Source organism: Syngnathoides biaculeatus, chromosome 9, assembly GCF_019802595.1.
Source record: "Syngnathoides biaculeatus isolate LvHL_M chromosome 9, ASM1980259v1, whole genome shotgun sequence".
In the NCBI taxonomy this organism is placed as follows: Eukaryota; Metazoa; Chordata; class Actinopteri; order Syngnathiformes; family Syngnathidae; genus Syngnathoides; species Syngnathoides biaculeatus.
Genome location: NC_084648.1, coordinates 32502152 through 32526318, shown reverse-complemented (window position 1 = coordinate 32526318; position 24167 = coordinate 32502152). Strand labels below are relative to the sequence as shown.

The 24167-nt window shown below is 45.2% G+C and overlaps 1 protein-coding gene across 1 annotated transcript; it reads right to left on the bottom strand.

Moving 5' to 3' along the window:
* Positions 1-1172: 1172 nt before the first annotated feature.
* LOC133505689 (calcium uptake protein 3, mitochondrial-like) lies at positions 1173-12727 on the bottom strand. The gene is made up of 8 exons (XM_061828995.1): positions 12588-12727; positions 11234-11339; positions 6721-6815; positions 6379-6550; positions 4844-4952; positions 2886-3043; positions 1868-1932; positions 1173-1661 (listed from the first exon to the last, which is right to left on the bottom strand). The coding sequence occupies exons 1-8, from the start codon at positions 12635-12637 to the stop codon at positions 1655-1657; spliced, it is 762 nt and encodes a 253-aa protein (XP_061684979.1). The 5' UTR covers positions 12638-12727; the 3' UTR covers positions 1173-1654.
* Between the last annotated feature and the right edge of the window lie 11440 nt (positions 12728-24167).

Here is a 24167-nt window from a genome sequence, read left to right as displayed (position 1 = left end):
ATGTGTAATATTTACACTACCGAGCATGTTAGAACGGCATATGATAGTCGTGCTTGTGCTGGCACGAAGCTGAACTTGTAACTCGGAGCCCACCACCGAGAGGCAGGCGCACGACCCCCCCCCCCCCCCCTTCCACCACCCAAATTTTCTCAATGGATCTGCGCTTATCTCGAGAATGGTCATTTTGGTCTGAAAAAGTCGGAAATCCGCCGATCGGCGGAAAATGTTCATCACTGAGGCGTAAAACTGTGTCAAACAAATATGCGTTCATCTAAGATGACACGCTGTGGCGACCCCAAACGGGACAAGACGAAAGGAAAATAATTGTGTATGTGTGTGTGTGAGAGAGAGAGACAGAGAGAGAGAAAGAAAGAGAAAGAGAGAGATATCATGGAATATAAAAGTGAGCGATAAAATGCGTGATCTCCAGGGCCAGTGCTTCAGATAGGCCTAATTGTATTCGCAGTTGTCAATTGTATAATAATTGAGGAATTTACGTCCAACTTACCTTTGTGTTTCCTGGTTTGGATATGTTCCTGGATAAGTGCACAGCACTTTGCTGGGAACGTCCACTTTTTTTTGTATGTGTTCAGTTAGACACGTTGATACCGTTTCGTTCCTGTCTGCATGGTTTGTCTACACTTTTTTTCAAGCCATGTCCATCTGAAACAGTTTTTTTTTTTTTTTTTTACCCCGTGGTTTTTATCAATTTCCCTGGCACGATCTTCATCTTTTCGCTCCAAGATTTTGGCCATACTGGCAAATGCGCAGACCGCGAGATAACATATGCGTCCGTATATCTATAAGTTATAAGTATACCGTAGTAAACAGACTGCTTCTCGAGGAAATGTTCGCACCAGAGTGAAAATACCCACGAAATACCGCCAAAATGCTGCCGGAAATCGGAATGTTGTCGTCCTTTTAAGACCAAATTTGATGCCGTAAACAGCTTGCAATGCCGTTTTCCGCTCTCACAGCAGTGACTTATTTCACGACGAGAGTTGCCGATTGATGCTGGCGGCCGGTCTTGATCACAGCCTCGCCCCGCGTCAAGTCAATTTTTCTCAACGAATCTACGTTTCACAACAATGACATTTTCATCTGAAAAAACTCGGAATTCCGCCAATCCGCGGAAAATTCTCGTCTCTGTATATGGTACACGGAGGAATGGAACATGTTAACTGTTTATTAATGCAAATGAAATTTGTGTTCGTGGTATTTTGTGACGTAACAATTGAAATGCTCCCACAACATGAAACAGGGAGGACCTACATTACTCTTCTCTAGTCACAGCAGAAAAGGGATTCAAAGCGAACAAATTAGTTATAAAACAAATGGTCTGAAACGGGCAACATGACAATCATGCAAACATTCTAGTAAGTACAAACATAACAACATAAATACCGCATAAATAATGACTGTGGCCAAGGTATCAATTCACTGTGTATAAATTGCACTGCAGGTGATGACGTTTTCATCTCCTGAACCTTCAGTATATTTCATCCTTGGACTTGAATTCAAAAAACTCTGTGTCCAGTTGTCCACCTTCGAACCTCATCGAATCTGCTACATCTTTTTCCAGCCCGGATCAATTCACTTGTCTCTTGGCCTCAAGGACAACTTGGCGGGGGAAAGGACGTGCGACACGGAACCTTCACCTAGTGAACACACAGCAAAGTGTGGCATGTTCAGACAGATGTCAAATGAAATGTGAAGACTTATTCATGCTTTTTATATTAGTATATTTAATTGAGTCAAGGTGTCACAATCGCATTCAAAATTAGGAACAAGTTAAAATGCAAACACGGAAATGTGTGTATTTAAAACCAATAAACATGGAGTTGATACACTTGTTGCGTTTACTTATCTGCCTGCCAGCTCTCTTTTCAAGCAGGATCTAAAGGAAACGGCTCGCTCCATCGCTTTATATCCCTGAGAACACATCATGTGATCAGGTCGTGAAAAGGGACAAGGAAAATGCAGGGTTGAATGACTTGGCGGAGGATGTTGCAGCAATATAAGAGACAATGGCGAAAGAAAGAAAGAAAGAAGGACAAAGACAGGAAGTGGTTAGCAATCAATAACAGTGATGCCATACTACGAGGACACGAATTATACAGCATAACTGGAACTAATGTGAGTTGGATTCATTGATTTGAACAACGTTGATGGGTCTACTTTGGTGACTCATCACATAAAACCACTAGAGAGCAGTGTTTCATCTCTAAAAGCACCTTTGTGGAGTGGACACGATGTGCTTCCATTTCTCTTGAGATTTTCACCACTTCCACTCACATGGGCACGGGGAGAACTTGCAAATACCCCACAGGCGGGGCCGGGATTGAACCCGGGTCCTCAGGACTGTGAGGCTAACGCTTTCCAGCTGAGCACCATAGCGCCCGGAAAAAGTTACAAAGTCACAAAATAAAAAAAAAAAAAAAAAAAAAAATCATCCTTTATTAGTGCATAAAAATGTGAGGAATGAAAAGGATGTATGTCGACAAATGGACTCAAGTTCCTCCAGTGAAGTCAGTGAGTCATGAAAAAAAAAATGCTCGCCAGCCAACAACCACTGGTGGTTATTTGAGAACCAGACCAAAACAGTTATGTGTACCCAGGAATATACAATACAATACACTATATTTTAATGTCAGGTAGAAGAAGTATAGGGTTGAAATTGTTCAGCCATGAGAAATTGGGCTTCGAGTTATGGCTGTGTCTCAAGAGGCCTATTTAGGATAATTCAGGCAGCAGGACCCACGTTTGGAAAGATGGCGATTTGGTTCCACTGCGCTGTTGATGTGCCATTGAGCAAAGCATCAAATGAGTAACCGTGCATCTTTTCATTGTTGCGTGCCACGTGAATACTGTAAAGACTTCCTCACCCTGGCACCTCGGTGCAGCCTGTCCTTCATGATGCCAATGAACTCCTTGTAAGAGAGCTGGTCATCATGATCCACGTCAAAGATTTTGAAGATAGTGTTGACCAAGTGATGTGTCAGCTTCAGACCTGTGGCCACATAAACTGCCCTTGCAAACTCATCTGACAAAGACAAACATTCTGTGAGTTTCTCTAAAGACGAGCCAGAACACATGCGCATTTAAGTCTACACTGTTAGACATTCTTATAAATTCTACAATCGTTCACCACATGCTATACAACAAAATACTTTCAAGTGACTATACGGTATTTAACGAGACTCCAGTGCATCACGGGAGTTTGGTTGACGTTACTCTATCCTGTAGCAGAAGTCGGGTGACTCCCAGCATGCACTGTGTCGTGAACCGTTGGGCTGTTGAACTGGAAGAAAGACATGCATCCTTCATGTTCCTGAGCCAACAAGTTTAATGTAACGTGAATGTTTACTTGTTGTTTGTTGAATATGTGACTTATTTTCGCTCTGACGTTACATATATGTGCAGTTCTGATGAGCTGTGTGGCATTTCGAAGTCCTCGCATGCCTGTGTGGGGTGGTACTTCTCTCCTTTCTTTCTGGTCATTAATTTCTTTGGTGTGGTTTTTGCACATTTTTGTATACACTTGTGGTGTTTCCACTGTGCCAATCCAAGCCCCCCCCCCCCGCCAAAAATAAGCATTCAAAGTACATCGTGGAAAGAATAATAAAAAATATGTTCATTTACCGTTGGCATTGGGCGACTATGCGAAGTGAAGTGTGAGTGACAAGCAAAAGGCATTGTGGCGGTCGGCGTTTGGGGCAAACATTTCACAGCCGAGAGAAAACATAAATACAAATGGACGCACGCACACCACTTAACTCCACGAAAGCTTCTTGGAGCCCATGGTGAGGAAAGATGAATAAACTTGCAAAAACAGAAACTAAACACTCCCGAAAAACTTGGACAGTACTTTTCCAATGTGCGCGAGTTTGTGACATTATGTAAAAGCGTGTGATTCGGTGACACTTGCGTGTCCAAAAAAATACAAAAGCATCCTGGGTAGTAAAGATGGACATCCCCCCTTGCCAATGGGATGCCAGAAAGATGTTACGGCGATAGCCAGTGGGAGAGCAGCTCTATCGCGACACACAAACCAAGATACAGGATGTTTACATTCAGTGGAATTTGGGGGCTGCGAATCTAGCACCCATTGTTTCTTTTCATATCTTGAATTTTCCTTTGCAACTAGAGACAATATTGTTCCCGGGATGCGTTTCCATCCACCCATCCATTTTTTGAGCCGCTTATCCTCACGATGGTCGCAGGAATGCTCGAGCTAATCCCAGCTGTCATCGGGCAGGAGGCAGGGGATACCCTGAAGTGGTTGCCAGCCAATCGCAGGGCACATAGAGACAAACAGCCGCACTCACAATCGCACCTAGGGGCAATTTAGCGTCTCCAATTAATGTCGCATGTTCTGGGGATGTGGAGGGAAACCAGAGTGCCTGCAGAAAACCCACGCAGGCACGGGGAGAACATGCAAACTCCACACAGCCGGGGGGTCGGGATTGTGAGTAGTAGTAGTAGTAGTAGTGAGTAGTTGAATAATTGAAATGAGATTGGCTGGCAACTGTTTGAGGGTGTACCCCGCCTCCTGCCCTAAGAAAGCTGGGATAGGCTCCAGCACGCCTGCAACCCTTGTCAGGATAAGCATTTTAGACACTGGATGGATGGATGGATGGTTGGAATGATTGACAGCTGGTGTTGGTTTATCATGTATCAAGTTGTGCATGTCTCTAGAATCCAATTCAGATGACAGCACTCACCTCCCGCTCTATTTTTTTTTCTGACTGGCAACGTTGTTGCCAAGTTCAAATTCAAGTTAAAAACCCTTAAGAACCTTATCAAACATCTAACAGTGTAGTTTTTATAGCTCAGTCCCAACCTTGTCCGATGGAGCGAGATGCAAAATTGTACATCTGCATGGCAATGGCAAAATCCTCAAGGTTGTTGAGAAACTGGAAGAAGGAGCGGAACTCATCAAAGGTTATTCCCTGTAACACCAAAAGAAACAAGCATGCAGCTAATAGTATTCGAGGCATATCATTGTAGTAACATCTATTCTAAACAAACCAAAACGAAAGCTGAAACACCTGCTCATACCAAAACGGTAATGTAAAAAGCTATTTGCCAAGTGACCGGCTGTTTAAACTTTTCCCTCTGTGAATAGGAAACTATTGGGAAATTAATGATCATATGAACAAATTGATAGGGTAGAATTCTATTTGAAACAACTGTTTGATGAAATTCAATACTGTAAATATGACCAAATAACATTCAATCATTCAGTCCTTGTCTGACATAAATAAAGAGACACATCCAGGGATACGAATACATTTGAAAAAGGCCTGACAGCATGTGTGCATGCATACATTGGTGTGTGGTCGAGCAAAGCAGCAAAGTGTTGAAGTGTCGCGAGCGACAACAGCCGCAGGCCGAAATAGTGGTGGGAAATTTCAGGTGCCATTCATGGCTGGGAGGCAGCAGCACTCACAGGGGAAGAATAAATGAAACTCTTCTGTGAGGGAAATGAAAATGTGCTGCTGCTGCTGCTAGCAAAAGCTAAAAATGTATCTCAATACATTCTCACAAAAATTGTATTGTAAAAATATGAAGTGAAGACTCTAAATTGCCCATAGGTGCGAACGTGACTGTGAATGGTTGTTTGATTCTATGTGCCGAGCGATTGGCTGGCGACCAGGTCAGGGTGTACGCAGCCTCTCGCCCATAGATCGCTGGGATAGGCTCCGACAAACCTGTGACTACAGTGAGGGTTAGCAGTTTGGAAGACGGATGGATGGATACTATACAGTTGATTATTTTTAAAGAAAAGGTACAAGGTCCAGTTGATCTGGTGACCTACATTTGCTATAATTCTTCCACAAACTTCCAACCATTTTCTCAGCCGCTTATCCTCGCAAAGGTTGCCGGGAGTGCTGGAGCCTATCTTAGGTGTCAACGGGCAGGAGACGGGGTTCACCCCGAACTGGCTGCCAGCCAATCGCAGGGCACATTGAGACAAACAACCACACTCACAATCACACCTAGGGGCAATTTAGAGTGTCCAATTAATGTTGCAAGTTTTGGGGATGTGGGAGGAAACCGGAATGCCCGGAGAAAACCCACGCAGGCACGGGGATAACATGGAAACTCCACACAGGCGAGTCCGGCTTCCACAAGCAATGAAAATGTAAATTGTTAACAGTTTTTTAGACTTTACTAATGTCACCTGTGCTCTATATTGAGTGCGTTCTGCGGTACAGTATAGATATATGGGTTACCAAATAGTACGTGTCACAAAATAAAAGAAAGCAATTAATTTAGGGACAGTAGTTTTGTGCTTCAAAGTACAACACACCAGGAATCTACTGGGACACAGCTTTTGTTAAAGCAGACATCACTACAACCAATACTGTATACCTTTTCATCAGGTATGCTGTGTCTAACATTTTCAAGGTAGGCACCGATATTCTCCACATTGGTGAAGCGCAAGAGGATTTTGGCAAAGTCCTCTTCACTGATGGTGGCCATTCCTTTGGAGTAGGTCAGAAATTCAATCTCCAGGACCTCAGTCTGGAGGTTGTCCATAAACCTGAAAAAAAAAAATAATAATTTTATATATATATATCTTAAAAAAAGCTAAGATAGATTTCATTTGAAATGTTAAAAAAAATGTAATAATGAAAAAGTCACTTGAAAATGGTTGGTGTAAATAAGTGTAATGGTGCCATTGCAGGCTTCATGCAAGCTACAGAATAATACCTATAAAAGTCATCAAAAGTGAGCTCAGCCTTCCCTTTCTTCCCGAAGAAATGGACCAGCAGGGTGGTGTCAATAGTTAAACTCTCATCTGCACGCTAAAAGTCAAAAGAAAGGGAGGCAAAAGGGGTAAAACAGATCTGAGAGATCCCGCAACAAAACTAACACTTGTTTTAAAAAACACTGTTTCTAAATACCAAAGAAAAGAGTAAGTACAATTTAAATGAAACCAAAGTTACAGGATATTGCCACAAACACATCCTCTGAAGTGATAGCTCCTTCTTAATCAATAAGATTTACAGTCATATGATAATGCTCCACCTTTATGTCTTTCGGGGTCGCCACAGCGTGTCATCTCAGATGAACGCACATACAGCTTTAATTCCTCTGAAAAGCCTTTCCACAAAGTTCAGGTGTGTGTGAACCATTTATGAGGTAACAAAGTGAATGATGAGATGGATGAGAAGGCCTGCCTCTCAGTCTGCTCTCTAATTCCCCCTGAAGTATCAGGACTTTAGATTCATCCACCCAAAACTCTCTCTTCCATATCTTTATGGTCCTTTGCATTGTGCATTGGTGCACCGTCGTTGGAAAAGGAAGGGGCTATCCCCAAACTGTTCACACAAATGTATTGTTTCAAAGCTCTCGATATGCAGAATTTTTCAGGGTTCTTTTCACCGGAACTCAGGAGCCAATATTTTGGACATGCTCCCCAACTTGGTGGGAACTGCTATTTTATTTCTAACATGGCTGTGCAGCGGTCCACAAACCGATTTCCCTGAAGACATGGATGAAAAACTCTGGTTTGGATGAACTTTACTGGCCTCCACAGAGTCCTGCCCCGAAACAGATCGAAACCTTTGGGATGAGCAAAAACTGAGAGCCATCCAACATCAGTGTGTGACCTCACAAATCTGATTCAGGATTGATGGTCATAGATTCCTATAAACGCACCCCTAAACCTTGTGGACAGCCTTCCCAGAAGAGTAGAAGCTGTTATTGTGACAAAGGGTGGACCAACATTGGATTGAACCCTGTGGATTAGGAATGGGATGTCACTTAAATTCATACACGTACAGTATGAGCCTTCTAACTATTATTTCTTGAGAAAAGAGCTCACAATGACGATTGTAATAATTGTACTCATTTAGCCCAGACACGATCTTTGTGGAAAATAGAACTTTGCACACAGATAAGGCTTACATTCAAGCACAAAACTGATAGTAAAACTGTGATGGTTATTGTCATCAAACATTGTGGAGGTACGTGCAGTGGAATCGGAATATAGGAAGGACGATGCAAAAGAAGAAAGACTGAGGTTGAGACCGATTAAGTGGCTGGTGAAAAGATTAAATGAAGCTACCACATCATGTGGACTGGACTGCAGATGTCAAAGAAAACTGAAAGTCAAAATGTTAACAGCGGCCTCTTATTTTTGCATTTTATCCTCTTATATTTGTCACGAAACGGGGCTCAAGGGTGGACCCAAATGCACGACTCCAGAGACAGCAGACAGTACGGAGGAAACCTTTATTCGGTCCGAGGTCTGAGATCCGGTAGACAGTCCAAACAATCCGAAGTACTAGTATGGATGGGCTTACGAGGGTGGTCAGTGGACAGGCGTGGGTCGGTGCACGGAGAGCAGAAGTCAGGAAAACAGGAGTGCGGGAACGAGGCATCAAGAACAACGATCTAGCGGAGGACAAATCGTCCCCCAAGTCCTATATATACTGGGAGGCATCAGCCGGGACAAGGTGCAGGTGTGCGCTGACTAATTGGCTGGCCGGGCCCAGCCTGTACAGGAAGCCCGGAGCATGACAATATTTATTTCCATCCAGTTGGCCAAGTAGATCTATGTTCAGTTACTGATTTTTTTTTTTTTTTTTTTGCAAAAACACATTTGATTTTTTGTGTCACTGTCTGAAGTCAAATCAGATAAAACCTCTCCTGTTTCAGGTCAGTGAGGAGTACCAAAATTATTTCATGTAGCCTCACAGTTGGAATGGTGTTCTCAGGTCAAAAAGCTTCCCCCTTTTTCCTCCAGATGTAACAGTGATCATTATCAGCTCCACTTTAGTTTCATCAGACCACAGGACATGTCTCCAGAAGTTAAGATCATTGTTTTCACGTCTTTTTGCAAAGTGTAATCTGTCTTTAGGAGGAATGGTTTCCTCTCGGCGAGTGGTCTTTCAGCCCATGTCGGCGCAGGACTCGTTTAACTGTGGTTACTGATACTTTCTTACCAGCTTCATCCAGCATCTTTGCAAGGTCTTGAGCTTTTGTTCTGAGGTTAAGTTCCGCATTTCAGACCAAACATCTTCATCTCTGAGGCACAGAGTCCATCTCCTTCCTGAGCAGTGTGATGGCTGGGCATTCCCGTTATGTTTATATTGTATTTGCATATAATTGTTCGAACAGATGAACGTGGCACCATCAAACATCTGAAAATTGCACCCAAGGGTGAGCCAGACCTGTGGAGCTCCACAATTTGGTTCTCTGCTTCCTTCCCGATTTCTTTTGATTTTCCCATGATTTCAAAAAAAGGAAGTCGAGTATTTGAGGTGTGGCTTTAAATACATCCCCGGGTGTACTGTCAATTAACTCACACGTTCTCTGTTAACCTATCTGGAGCTTCCAAAGCCATGGCCTCATCATCTGGGTTTCCCCAAGTTCTTTTTAAGACGTGGTACTTTTTGTGTATGTAAACTTTTAACCTCAGGAAAATAACAAAATTCTCCAAGAAATTCTCTCTCTCATTATTGAGGCACTTAACAAAATTAAATAACTTTGGTGATCCTGACTGACCTGAAACAGGAGAGGGTCAGTCTAGTTTAACTTCAGACAGTAAGACAAAAAATGAAAGTCCATGTAAACTTCTGCTTTCTATTGTAGGTAGATTTTTTTTTTCCCCCTTGTTCCACTTTGTTCTCACTTTCCTCAAAAACCTAGCGTGATAGAGAAAAACTGTGATCAGTTTTGGATTCTGCACCCAAATATTAGTTATAAACAGTTGTCAGACCTAACTCAACAAATTGTAATCCGTTGAAGTCCACAGTCATCTCTTTTCCTAGTGCGTCTTCTCCTGCCAACTTTTTTCTTTCACTAGGCTTTCCGATAATATTCTTGCACACAGCACTCTGTGAACAGCCAGCCTCCTTAGCTACGAACTTTTATGGCTTATCCGTCCTTTGGAGGGTATCAATGATGGTCTTCTGGCCACGTCATGTCTGCAGTCTTACTAATATGGCGCCAACGGAAGAAATAACTGAAGCAATTCAATGACATCTAGGGAGAACGTGGGACGTGTCTCTTTCACAATCTCCAACCCGTTCTACTCACATCTCCACGTCTCCCCTTTTTATTAACTTTGCATTCCAAAACGTAACAAACACAGCAAGCAGGAAAGAATACATAACCGTAAGCAGGTGTGACATGCAATGCAAACGTGAGTCACTAAACAAAGTAACTACGGCAAATTCGCTCTTCATTAACGTGTTGAGCGCTTGTGTGGCCTCTTGGTGTCGTCGTCTTCTCGTCTCAGTTTCTGTGATGTCATCCTCGTCATCCTGGTCGTGACGACTCCGTCTCTGAAGTCAAGCGCTTCGCCGATGTAATGTTAGTGCGTATTCCTCCGTTGCATCATATTATTCAAACATTAAAATGAACCCAGAGCTAACTCGTGTCAAGAAAAAGAGCAAGTGAAAAAGCAAATGAAAGCAAGTATGAGATCACTCTGTACAATTAATCAAACATTTCCCTCCTGATTATCTAATATTTGCTCAAGGTTTCACATCACCTCCAATAGTCACTTCACTAGATTTTCAACTTTAGGATCATCTCTTTGACAACAAACATGATGACACTTTGACAAAAAATATTTGGTTCATACATCGTCATGAAAACAGTCAAGATCTGGAAACAGATCAGACAAGTCAGCTGAACTACCATCACCAGGGTCATGATTTGTCCCTAGTAAAAGGATAAATCTGCGCTGTCTTGTTCTCCATGGGTGAGATTGCTGTAGTAATTATTCTGTTTCGGAGAGACCGAAAACATGAAATAGAGAAGCATCCACACAAGGTCAAAACTGCTGGAAAAACCGATTGATACTAAAGTTGAGGACACTCGGGTTTTGTATTTTCCAAAGGCATCCCTCCAAGAGTCCCACATGGAGGTGTCAACACCAGAGTGTTTTTTCATTTTTAGGGTTCGGAGTCCCTCTTTGGCTTTTGGTGAGACTGCCATCCACATCTGTGTTGTTTGGAATGAATGTGGAACATTGCGCTCCGAATAAGGCACAGACTCCTCCTCTCTCAGTCAACACCATGTCAACAGCCATCCTGTTTTGAAATGCCAATAAGTGATGTAGCCAGTAGCTGTTCATGCACAGCTTCAAAACCGCTCTGTGTCCAATTGCCCAATTTTTGTACATTGTGATGGATGTAGTTGATTCTGTCTACGTTCTTGTTGATGGTACACCACAAACATAGGAAACCAGCTGTCACTTTATGCTCACTTGGAACACCACAGGGAACACCAATGGCGTCGCTGTATGTTGGATCATTTTGTCCGAGCCATCCAACTGCTCTCTTTCGTCTATGCCAGTATTTGGTTGAAACTGCCTGCACAGTAGACGTTAAGTCATTTACAGACATAGGATGAATAGACAATGGCAATAATAAGGTTATCAAAGCACAATAACCTGTTATATTTTGAGGAATTCTGTCAAAAAGGCGGTTATCTCCGCACCAGCACCAGATGTCACTCCGTAACAATGGCTTGAATTTTCAATGACCAAAATGGTTTAACACATCACTGCTGATAAATTTTCAAATTTGTTTCCGGCTCCTGTCAGCTGCACGCAAGCGAAATTACCCTGTGCTACATCATTAGAAAACAATGGTTTTCGTTTTTCAAAAGAAGCCAATGGATATGGAGAATCCCATTTTTTACATTTATTATTAGGTACTGCTTTAGTGATTACTTCCAAAGTACAATTATCTGGTAAAAGGGCTGGTATAATCTGTAAAAGTGGTTTGGGACCCATGCAAATCTTTTGATGAAGCTTTTGCTGCTTGTTCCACCGTAAGAAGCCAATTATGATTCTGTCCTGAAATGCCTGTTGTTACATGAAACCGCTCATCACCCTTACTTTGTCCAATGTTGCTCTCGGAGAAAGAGTGCTCGTTGTTACTTCTGTACTTTCGCAAAACATCAAAGTGATTACCGGAGATGTAGGCCCAGAGGAAAAAGCACCAACATGGATTTGCTCCTTCATAAGAAGGAGGTTTTAACGGGACTTTGGTGGTGTTCAAAATGATTTGGAGGCCGTTCTTAGTTTAATATAACTGTACAGTCTGTTGTTGGTGTCTAGCGAATTCAGATGTGCCCCAAGATGGTGTCCATTCATTATTTTCATCAGCCACCAGAGTCTCCCATCCCGTGTGCAAATTATTTGTCATGGACCACTTATTTTGGCTGTAAGCACTGCTCCTTGTTCCCGCTTCTGTCAAAATTGGCCTTGGGATATTTATAGTGCTGATTGAGTTTACCGGTGCACACAGAGTTACGCCAAAATTTAAATTTTGATCGTCAACATAAACCACATAAAAACCCAACTGTGGATTATTTCATTTTAGGAGTGTCAGAGATTTTTAATTGTAAGACAACAACATTCTGACACCCCAAGGATATATCATAAGCAGGAAGAATGTTACCATGGTTACAGTTACGACAACACCACAGCATCCCATTTTGGGACCTAACCACTTTAGGGTAGGCATTTCATCCAGGTGTCCCTACAGGTTTGGTGTCTTTTAATTTCTTCACTTGCCGTCAGCTATTTTGAGATACTGTAAATCTCCACCCACCTTGTTAACCAGTCATGCTGGCTGATTTGCCCCGGTGTATATAGGACCATGGGGACGACTGGTCCGGGGCCAGATCGCTGCGGTTCATGCCCCGTTCCAGCACTCCCGTATCTCTGATCGTCAACCCGTGTGTACCGACCTCCACCTGTTCTCCGAACGACCCCGTAAGTCTGATTTCCTTGGTACTTCTGCCTGCTTTGATCGATCTCCCGTGTACCGACTCCTGTCTGCCCGCTGACCTGCTCTCTACGCCCGACGTCCTGACTACCGCCGCTGTACCTGACTGCCTGCCCGATCCCCGACCGTGGAACAATAAACATTTTTCCCGAATTACCTCTGCGTCTCCCGTGTACTCCTGCATTTGGGTCCTACCTCCGTTCCGATGGGTCGTGACACCAGCAGCTGTTCCTGAAGAAAAGTCCTGGTGGGACGTGAATTCGTGGCCAGGCCGGTTCCAGAGTCCAATCTCCCCTCGGTGGGCGAAGGTTGACGGGATCACGAATAACTGGCGTCCAAACAACGCTTGAACCGGTAAGTCAGGCTACTCCTCCAGAAGGAGGTTGACGGCTACTCCTCCAGAATGAGGTTGAAGGCTACTCCGCCAGAAGGAGGTTTTGTCACGTCCCATCGGAACGAGAGTAGGACCCAAATGCAGGACTCGGACGATGCAAGGTAGTTCAAGGAGAAACGTTTATTATATGCCGAGGTCGGGGATCGAGCAGGCAGTCCGGTGCAGCAGCGGTAGTTGGGACGTCGGGCGAAGAGAGCAGGTGAGCGGGCAGGCAGGAATCGGTACACAGGAGAACGATCAAGGCAGGCAGAAGTATCGAAGGAGTCAGGCTTACAAGGTTGGTCGGAGAACGGGCGAAGGTCGGTACACACAGGTTGTCGATCAGGGATACGAGAGTGCTGGAACGGGACATGAAGCTCAACAAACTGGCGGGGACCAGTCGTCATCGGGGTGATATAAATACACAGACTAATCAGCCCGCATGAGACGCAGGTGTGCGCCTCAATCAGCGCACCTGCGCGGGCACTCGCACAGCTCGTGCTGGAGCGGCAGGATCATGACAGTTTAAGGCTACTCCACCAGAAGGTTTTAAGGTTACTCCACCTTTAAAGAGGGTATTTATAAGGATCCCTAAATGTGTGAGTGGGTGAATGCGAGTGTGAATGCTGTCAGGTTAAAAAGCTTGACTCTCTATTAAAAGAAGGCGAACAGACAAGGCTTCAAGTTTTACTTGCTGCAAGGGGAGCGGCAGGGCCTCTCCTTGCTTCCAACCAACTCCAACTCGTGTCCCCTTGCAGCTTCTTTTTATTCACATAAATCACATGATGAGTGGATGTGTGTATGTGTGTGTGTGTGGGTGTGTGTGTGTGTGAGTGTGACTGTTTGATTGACTGCATCTGTCTGATTGATGACATCTGTTTTCAAGACAATGAGTTCAAAGGTAGAAGTTAGGTGGTGATGTGTAACCAACTACAGTACAGTATGTACAAAATGAGAACATTTGAATGATTTCTTTCACAATGTCATGACGTATTTGTGGAATCATAGGTCATGGATGGAAGCCTAATGATGAGAACAGAAGTCTGTGTTCCAGTGAAGTACACAAGGTAGTGGATTAGGACTTAAGTCCTAAAAAGCACAAGTAGTCTCTAAGGGACAAACGTAGAAAAGCATAAGGGTGAGCGGGAACAGTAAGTCTGCCCTAGAGGGGATGTAAACTTTATGGAACAATGTTTAGCGGGCAGCATGATGTTTCTTAAACAAGGGGGGAAAAAAAAGAGAAAAATAACAGCTTAAATGGCAGGTGAACAGTTGAAGAATGCAGCAGGTTGGTAGAAAGATTGATGGCAAGTGTTAAAGGGAAGTAAGGAAAAACCAAGTTTCAGACTTACATCTTTGGATGGCGAGAGGTTGGTTAGCATAGGCAAGAAAGAGAACCCAAGTAATGCAAGCAGTGGCTATATTAAAACCAGGTGAAGAAACTACAGCAACACTGTAGAACAGGCTAAAGAAAGTGAGAGGTAGAAAGAGAGCTGTGAGAAAAAACTTGGAAAAAAAAAAGAAAATAAAAAAAAACAATTTTGTCTCCCCGAGAAAACACATTCGCTGATTAAACCGCCAAGGAGGCAGCTACAGGAAAATATGGTACACACATATTGACACAATCACAAGCCCACAACCCTCCTATTGATTTAATAGTTCTAAAAGACGTGCAAAACATGCTCCTCAAAGTCAAACCCAGTGATGGCTTACAGAAAAAACTGAATTAGAAAATATATATATTGGGGGTCTCAAACTGGTGGTCCACGGGCCATTTGTGGCCCCCCAAAATGATATTTTGTGGCCCCCCACCTAACTTACTAAGAAAGTTAAATGATGGTGTAGCCCTGAAGTTTTATATGAATGGCACTTTGTGGTGTTGTGTGCGGAGCTGGTGAACCTACCAATCACGGTGGGGGGTTGTGGCTCTCGGGGGTGTGACAGTGACAAGGCTTGATGCAAGCAGAGAAACATTTTTCACTGAGTGAAAGTTACAGTGGTTGAAGTAAGAATAATTTTATTGTGTTGTTTTTCCATATTTAAAAGATGTTTCGCAATAGCTTCGTATATGTTTCGCAATAGCTTTGTATAACCTAAAAGATCATCGCCATAGCTTTGTATAAACCAGCGAAATCATTAAAGGATGTTTCGACATAACATGTGAGGTCGTGCAACGCCATCTGTTGGTAACAAAGAATAGTGTGGCGTCAGGTGGGATGAATTGGCCACTCACCCCTCCTTCCGCACACGCTTAGAGTATAAAAGGAGAACTTTGGATACTCTTGGTAGAGTCTGCTGCGGGTTGCGTACGGACGCCCAGCCAGTATTGAAGCTCGCTCTACCGGGAGTGTTGGCTCTCTCTCCTATTGGCGCATGGTAAGAGCTGGATATTCTTCTAAGAACTGGTTGGATATTACTTAGCTTCATACCACGTGATTTGTGCTTGTGCTTGTGTTACCGTTTCTGTGCGGGACCAATAAAGTGCCAATTGTTGGTAGCCAGAAGTGTGTCTTGTCTTCATTTCTGAGTGCGTATCTCCAACGATCCTATTAAAATTTGATACCGAACTCCTGAGCGAGGTATCAGAAATGTTTTGAAACATTTTTGGGGTTGTCGGCAGGATCGCGGAGAATACATTCAGAAATGGCTTGTTGCTTTAAGAGCAAAACTGTGAAGGAGGCGGAAGTGGCCTCAAGTTTTAAGTGTAAAACTGTGAAGGGAGCGGAGGTGGCTCCCAACGAGGATGGTGTCTCCGACTGGGAGAGCCTTGGAATGGAAGAAATAGGGAAACTCCTTAGACGGTACGGGGGATGCCCTAAACCGTGGATTGGAGAAATTCCCTTGGTAACTCCACCGCTGCTACAGCGCATGTTAAGCAGGGTGGATGTGAGGGACAAAGCCCCGCTGGGTGGCGTCCGAGAGATGTTGTGGATTTTTGCCGAAGCCTGGAAGGAAAGAACAAAGGCTTTGGATAAAGTGTGCGCTTCTGAAATGGAAAAAGATAAAAAGATAGCGCAACTTGAAGAGAATATTAAAGCGCTTGAATCTGACCAAGCTAAAGCGGAGAAAATCTTAGAGAAATCAGTGGCTTTTATTTCTTCTATGGCGCGCGAGAAAAGTAACAAAAGACCGCGTCGCATCGACCCAAAACAGGTCCGCTCCTTCGCTGTGGCACTCCAGGAAGACTGGGAGCCAGAGGGATGGAATGGCGACATATGGGGAGATGGCGACATGCAATATGGCGGGGAAATGAAACCTCAACCGCTGTACCCACAACTTGGACATCTCCAAGTTAAACCCATCTCGCGGAGACGGGAGGAACAGCATGTTTTCTTGCCCGTCTTTGAAGAACAGCGAGATGAGAATAATGTTCCTATAGTTGATAGGGAAGGAAACCCTATAATGAGGCGAATAGAACAGCCTCAGCCGCCACCCAGAATGACGATAACAAAAGAGGACTTCTCTCAGGAAGAGATAGCCCATTTAACATCAAAGTATCGACAAAAGCAGGGAGAACCAGCTGATTCTTGGCTCAGGCGGATGTATGAGGAAGGAGCTGACGCCATAGAGCTTGACTCAGAGGACTTTTCGCGATTTGGAGGATTGAGTTCAGATTCTCGAATGAATGCCGAGTTCCGTGCAAACGGGAGAGCAATGGCGGTAGGTGATTCTTTTTCGCTATTTGCCTCGTATGCTATGACAGCGCAATCTGTGTCTCCAACGTGGCATGATTGGCCCGAGATCAAAGGGCCTTGGGTAACCATCCGCGACGCAATTCACAGGATGGGGAGATTGTGTACGCGCGAGTCGATATCGCGAGCGGGTCATGCTTTTATTGATGAAACAGCAGTGCCAAAGGTGGTGCGTGATGCAATGATTCGAGACGCACCCCCCCCACTACAGGTCTGCGACACTTACCATTTTGTTAGGAGCCGTCGATAACAGCTTCAGTGACGTGAAAACGCGCTTGTTGGAGTTGGCGACTTTGGGAGATTGGGGAGACACAGTACATCAGCCTCGCCCTGAGAATTACAGGTCCGAAAAAGATGGCAGACAACCGCGCGCGAAACCGCCCGAAGGCGGGAGTAGTAGGCGGGAAATGTGGAAAGCACTCATTGCAGCGGGAGTACCGGCAGAAGAAATTGACGGGCTACCCACAAGTGCCTTGGCTGCAAGATGCAAACAAAGGGGATTGAAGGTAAGTTGCTTGAGCAGGGGATCAAAGGGAAAATCAGAAATTGCTCAGCTGGCCACCATCTTAAAGGGAATGATGACGCCGGCAGCTCAACCAACAGCCCCTCCCTTGGATGCATTTGAGGATGAAGAAGAGGAAGAGGAAGATACAGACTCAAGCGACGGCATGCTAGTAAACACAAGAGGCCCCAGTTACGTGGCTGCCGTCAGAAAAGGCAAGGCCAAGGGAAAAGGAAAGGGGAGAAGTAAAGATCGAATGTCCAAAAGTTTGGATCATCTTAGCTAGGATAGAGGTCAAACTCAGATAACCAGGCAGAACAAAACTTCACATCGATGGAACATAGGGGATATCCGGCCCCATGTTCCAATGGAAATTTATTGGGCTAATTCGGTACAACGTGTATCTGCACTGGTTGATACAGGAGCGGAGGCCTCTTTAATTCACGGGAACCCTGACAAAATGAGGGGAGAAATAGTTCCATTGAGGGGCTTGGGAGGTCAAATTGTAAATGGGAAGGCAGTTACGTTGCCTTTAAAAATTGGAAGAATGCCAATTCGCAAATTTGAAGTGGTGGTCACTCCAGTACCAGAGTGGATAGTTGGAATGGACATTCTGGCTGGAATGACACTGTATTTACGGATGGGAAAATTCCAATTTGGAACTGAAATCAACATTCGAACCATCTTAGTGGGGAAGGTGAAAATGACCCCCTTTCCTATCCCTGAGGCCACCGAAACTGTTTGCCAAAAACAATACAGAATTCCTGGGGGACAGGAAGAGATTGCTGCCACCATAAAAGAATACTTAGAGGCAGGAGTTCTGAAGACAATCACAACTAAGTGGAACAACCCCTTGTGGACGGTGAGAAAATCTGACGGCACTTGGCGCATGACGGTAGATTACCGACGATTGAACAAACTGACACCAGCACTGACGTCAGCTGTCCCGGATGCTATTAGCATCATTGAAAGGATACAGCATCACAGTGGAACCTGGTATGGAGTGATGGATTTGGCCAACGCCTTTTTCACCATACCTATTCCCGAGGACAAAATGGAACAGTTTGCATTTACTTGGGAAGGAAGACAGTACACTCGTCTCCCTCAAGGGTACCTGCATAGCCCAACGATATGTCACAGGATTGTGGCAGAGCACCTAGCGGAAGTGCCGGTGCCCCGACACATGTTGGTGTCACATTACATCGATGATATCATGATACAGGGAAACACTGAACCGGAAGTGAAAGAATGGCTGTGTAAAATCATTGAGCAACTGAAAGAATCTGGTTGGGAAATAAGCCATGCTAAAATCCAAGGACCTGCTCAGTCTGCCAAATTTCTGGGGATAATTTGGAACAAGGGGGAAAGAGAGATTACAACCAAAGCAAAAGAAAAGGTGGCGAACTTCCCAGTGCCACACAGCAAAAAGGACGCTCAAAAATACATTGGGCTCTTTGGGTTTTGGAGACATCACATTCCCCATTTGGGACAAATTCTCCAACCCTTGTACAAATGTACTAGGAAGAAGGAGGATTTTGATTGGGGGCCTGAACAACAGGCATCGTTTGAATTGGCAAAAGAGGCCATTCAACAGGCAGTATCTTTGGGGAAAATGCAATCAGGACCTGTGGAGCTGCAGGTGTCTGCGTTAAACGACTACGCAAATTGGAGTTTGTGGCAAAAGCAGGGGAAAATCAGAAAGCCTCTGGGCTTTTGGTCACGAAAACTGACTGACGCAGGGATAAAATATACTCCCTTTGAAAAACAACTATTAGCATGTTATTGGGCGTTAGTAGAGACGGAAGCACAGACAGTAGGTCATGAAGTAATAATGAGAACTCATATTCCTTTATTGACCTGGGTGATGAGTAATCCCACCACCCACAGGATAGGGACTGCACAGGAGGCAAGCATCATAAAATGGAAATGGTATATTTCAGAGCGAGTGAAACCAGGAATAAAGGGCGTGTCGATGTTGCACAAGCAAATTGCAGACGTTCCCGAGAAGGATGAGGTCCCATTCGAGGTGAAGCCTCTGGAAGAATCCCCGGTGAAAGCTGGAAAAAAGTGGGATGAATTGACCGACAATGAGAAACAAAATGCCTGCTTTACAGATGGTTCTTGTCAATATCATGCTGGCAAGCGAAAGTGGAAAGCAGGGGCGTTCAATCCACAGGCAGGACAGTCCGGCAAGGATTGGCGAACCAGCCGAGCTACGCTGACGTCGCAACTGCGACGGACTCGCTGCTGACGCAGGTTCACGTGGCAGTTGGAACTGATCCGCTCACGAGACACGCCCACGTGTCAGTTTCGACTGACTCTCTGCCTACTCTCGTTCACGTCGCCGTTAAAGGAATATAAGAGTTTGAGCTTAAAGTAGTTCATTAGATGTTGCTACATCCTGTGTATGAAAGTGTGAGACTGTAAAGTGCTGAGCGTGTGACTGGTGGAACGAAACAGGGTATGTGGTGCAAGAATGGAATGTTTTAGAACAGACGGTGCTAACTGCAAGGAGGATGCGGAGACGACAGGACTCGGGCAGTTGGTGGAAAAACTTTTTTAGTTTTGCACACATGACAACTGGTCCCGGCCAGTTCTTTGAGCTTCATGTCCCGTTCGAGTACTCCCGTATCCCTGATCGACAACCCGTGTGTACCGACCTTCGCCTGTTCTCCGACCAACCCCGTAAGCCTGACTCCTTTGACACTTCTGCCTGCCTTGATCGATCTCCCGTGTACCGACTCCTGCCTGCCCGCTCACCTGCTCTCTTCGCCCGACGTCCCAACTACCGCAGCTTCACCTGACTGCCTGCCCGATTCCCGACCATTTAATAATAAACGTTTTTCTCCGAACTACCTTGCATAACTGTTAGGTCCAAAGCACGGACTTCTCACTCAATGTGGACCCAGAGGCTCCGGCACCAGGATAGAATGATTGAGACAGAGGCAGAGTTATTTTTTACCAAACTGCAGTTTGGGGAGAGCTTAGGGGAGAAGAACATGTCCTCCAAACCCGCCCGTAAGACTCTCCCCGAGCCCCTCCAAAACCACACATTTTATTGAGCTTCACACATAGGGTGGGGGAGAGCAGGTTTCACAAGACAAGTAAAGTTGTTATACAGAGACAGTTAATCTTCTCAAGGCCGGGTGTCCTCTGATTAGACACAGTTCTTCCTGTTACAAAAACCCACAAGAATGCAGCTATCATAAATTTGCAGTCACCTTGAGCTCTTAAGCCCACAAGAATTCAGCTATCATAAATTTGCAGTCACTTTGAGCTCTTAAACTTCCCATAGACAAACAGTACACACACACATCTTTGCACAGTAACAGAGTTATTAAAAGAGATTTATGACACATGAGGTGATACATTTCACAGGCCTCTGTGAAATGTGTAAGCTTATCTTACATTTCCCCCCTGTTGTGGATTTTTGGAACATCAATTGAGCTCAGTCCTATAACAGGTTTTAGAGCACAACATCATAATAATGCACAACATAGGTAACCAGTTAGGGGGAGGCGAAAACCCTCTTAATAGGGAAAAATTCCTCCCCTGCCCTCCGCTTGGAGCGACAGCCTCATGGCCTGGCTGAGAAGGGAATCAAATAAAAAATGGCAGGGAACACAGTAAACCTAAATAAAGAGGGAAAGAAAGCGGAGGACAGAGGTTACTAGCACATGTCCTCACCGGTGGGGTTTGGTTCTCAGTACCGCACCCGTAGACAGTAGGAAATCAGTCAGTATTTATACCGGGTCGTCACCATAGTCCGGGTCAGGGAAAATATCAGGAAAGTGCACATCATCCTTCTGCTGCAGCTGATGATACTGAACCTGGACCACGCCTATCACCGCTCGTTCCACACACCGACGAACCAGTGGTACGACGCACATACAGAAACAGCAGAACGTGATCAGTATGACAAGTATTGGGAGCAGAGCTTTGAGCAACACAGAGGTAGATTGATGTGGAGGGCGTGGGCTCGGCCTCCATGGCGTGTGGTTGGCACTGGCATATGCGCACACACATAGCAGTTAGTCATGTTCTTCTCATGTGCTGTGAAGTTACTGTACCTCCACCATGAGTTCTGTTGGAACATGTGAATTGGGTCGTCAGGTTCGTGGAGAGCCCTCTTCTCCAGGGCCGTCAGGGCCATGGTCGTCTCGTCATGCGATGCTTCGGGGCCTTCCCCACTAAGCCAGATCAGTGTCCCTACACTGATCAGGAGGACGGTTGCTACAGCTGCAACTGTAACTCTCACACTGGAACCCATAGTAGCTGCTTTAAGTGACAGGATGGACCTTTTTGGTGTGGGACTGGTGAATCCACGTCTCTCTCTCCGCGATTTTGACAGCTGTGGGTGTGGTCAGGAGCACTGTGAATGGGCCTTCCCACCTCGGGCTGGACCAGCACTTCCTCTTGATGACCTTTATCAGCACCTGGTCTCCTGGAGTCAGCGATTCCTGTGTGGAAGGGAGAGAAGGACCTGGCAGATCATTTGCTCTTTTCACATTGTCATTTTGGAAAAGTCTAAGCAGCCAGTCTGTCATGGGGTCAAGTTCCCCTTTTTCCTCCTGTACTCCTGACGCTTCCCATAATGGAAGATGAAAAGGTCTTCCTTTTACTGCTTCAAAAGGTGTGATGCCTGTTACTGTTGGAACTATTCTCATGTATGTTTTGACTAAGGGCAAACACTCTGGCCGTGGTTTCCCTGTTTCTTCCATGGTCTTTTTGAGTCTAAGTTTGATAGTGCCATTAGTTCTCTCCACTAGTCCTGCACTCTGTGGATGATAAGCACAGTGATGTTTTAGGCTGATCCCTAGATGTTGGGCCATTTCTCCAATAATTTGGTTAACAAAATGTGACCCATTGTCACTCCAAATAACTCTTGGAATACCGTGATCTGGGATGATGTTTTTACATATAGCTTTTGCTACTGTCAGTGCATCTGGCTTTTTTGCTGGGAAGATTTCTACCCATTTTGAGAATGAGTCCACTATTACTAAGCAGTATTTGTGTGGACCGGATCTGTTCAATTCTATGAAATCCATGTGGATGATTTCAAATGGGTAAGACCCTTGTGGGCACTTCCCTCTTGTAGGTCTGACATTTCCCTGAGCATTGTGTTGGCAGCATGTGAGGCACGATCTGCAAAAATTTTAGTAGTAGTAAATAGAAGTTATTTTCTACTATTTTTCTACTATCGCCACCATCCCCCCTGTTGAGACATGGCTTGGCCCATGACTCAATTTAGCCACTGCTTGAAAAAGACTCCGAGGGAGGCAGGGTTTGTCCAAAACTCTGTAAATGCCCAGGCCGTCCATTTTTGCTCCTGCTGCAGTCCACTGTTGCTTTTCATTCGGCGGGGCATTGTCCTGCATGTCCTTCAGAACTTGGAGAGGGATGATGTCTTGCTTCTGCGAAGGATGTGTCGTTCGTTCACACTTATCTTCATCTGTGCTGTCTGCTTCTTCTTGAACATGGGTGTGGCTGGTTCCCATCGCTGCTTGTTTTGCTGCTTGGTCAGCTTTAGCATTCCCTTGGGAGACTGGATCTGTGGCTTTCGTGTGGGCTTTGCACTTACAGACAGCAATTCTCCTTGGGAGTAGAACTGCTTGGAGTAAGGCTTTGAGCAGGTCAGCATGCTGGACTGGTTTTCCACTTGATGTTTGCATGCCACTCCTGGCCCATTGTGCAGCAAAGACGTGGAGCGTTGAATAGGCATATTGGCTGTCCGTATATATCGTGACCTCTTGACCTTGGAAGAGTTTGCATGCTTCTGTGAGTGCCACGATTTCTGCTGCCTGCGCTGACCAGTTGCCAGGGAGCTTTCCCGCTTTGAGTATTGCCTCTTCTGTTACCACTGCATAGCCTGTATTGTTCTTTCCATCAGGTGTCCTGGATGAGGACCCATCAACATAGACGACGTGACCTACTCCCAATGGAGTGTCTCTGAGATCTGGGCGTGGCTTGCAGCAGACTTCAGTTTTGTCTGTGCAGCTGTCCGGGTCTCCATCTTCTGGAGTTGGCAACAGGGTTGCAGGGTTGAGAGTGTTGCATCGCTGTATGGTCAGATGTGGTTGAGTCATTGATGCATAGTTTGGAATCCAACTTCGACAGTAATTGGTCAAACCGAGGAACATCATCATTTGTCTCTTTGTGGTTCTCGGTTGCCCCCTCCCTTCCGGCTGTCCGGGAGGGGGCATTCACGTGCCATGTGTCCCTCTTTCTGGCAGTTGAAACACTTCTTGGGACTCCTGCATTCTCTAGTCAGCTGTCCTGGTTTCCCACAGTTGTAGCACTTCAGGCTTGGTCCCCCTTTTTGTTGACCTTGACCTCTTCTTTGACCTCTCCTTTCTCCTTCTCTTTGCATAGCGTACACCTCAGAGGACTCGTGTGTCTCAGTAGACGTCTCCATTCCTCTTATGGCTGCAGTCAGCGCTGCCATGGCTGTTGTGCTGTCCATTCCGTTCTTTCTTCTATGGTTCTCCTCTGCATGACTGGCCCAGTCCATCAATTGGTTGGTGTTCAAAGTTCTGTGAGTCACACAGTGTTTTTGGATGAACCCGCTAATGTGTGGTTGGAAACCGTACATAAGGCATTGTCTTAGCTGGCTGTGGTAGGGACCATTGTCGTTAGCATCTTCAGGCAGCCCACTGTTGGTTTTGAATATTCCTTCCAGTCTGATCTTGAAATCATGGACTGATTCTTCTGGTTTCTGGCGGCACTGTCTGATTTTGCTGTGATCTGGTGGCTTCTGGTAAGCTGTCATTACTCGCTCCAGTACTTCATCCATCCTGGTAGTCAGGAGGGGGTCATCTGGGCGTAGGATTGGTCCA

Coding starts and splice junctions, on each gene's coding strand:
- LOC133505689 (XM_061828995.1), bottom strand. CDS start 12,637: ATGGTCCTATATACACCGGGGCAAATCAGCCAGCATGACTGGTTAACA. Junction 4,953..6,378: donor ACAGCATACCTGATGAAAAG/GTATACAGTATT, acceptor TTGGTGTTACAG/GGAATAACCTTTGATGAGTT. Junction 1,933..2,885: donor GGCTGCACCGAGGTGCCAGG/GTGAGGAAGTCT, acceptor ATGTGTTCTCAG/GGATATAAAGCGATGGAGCG.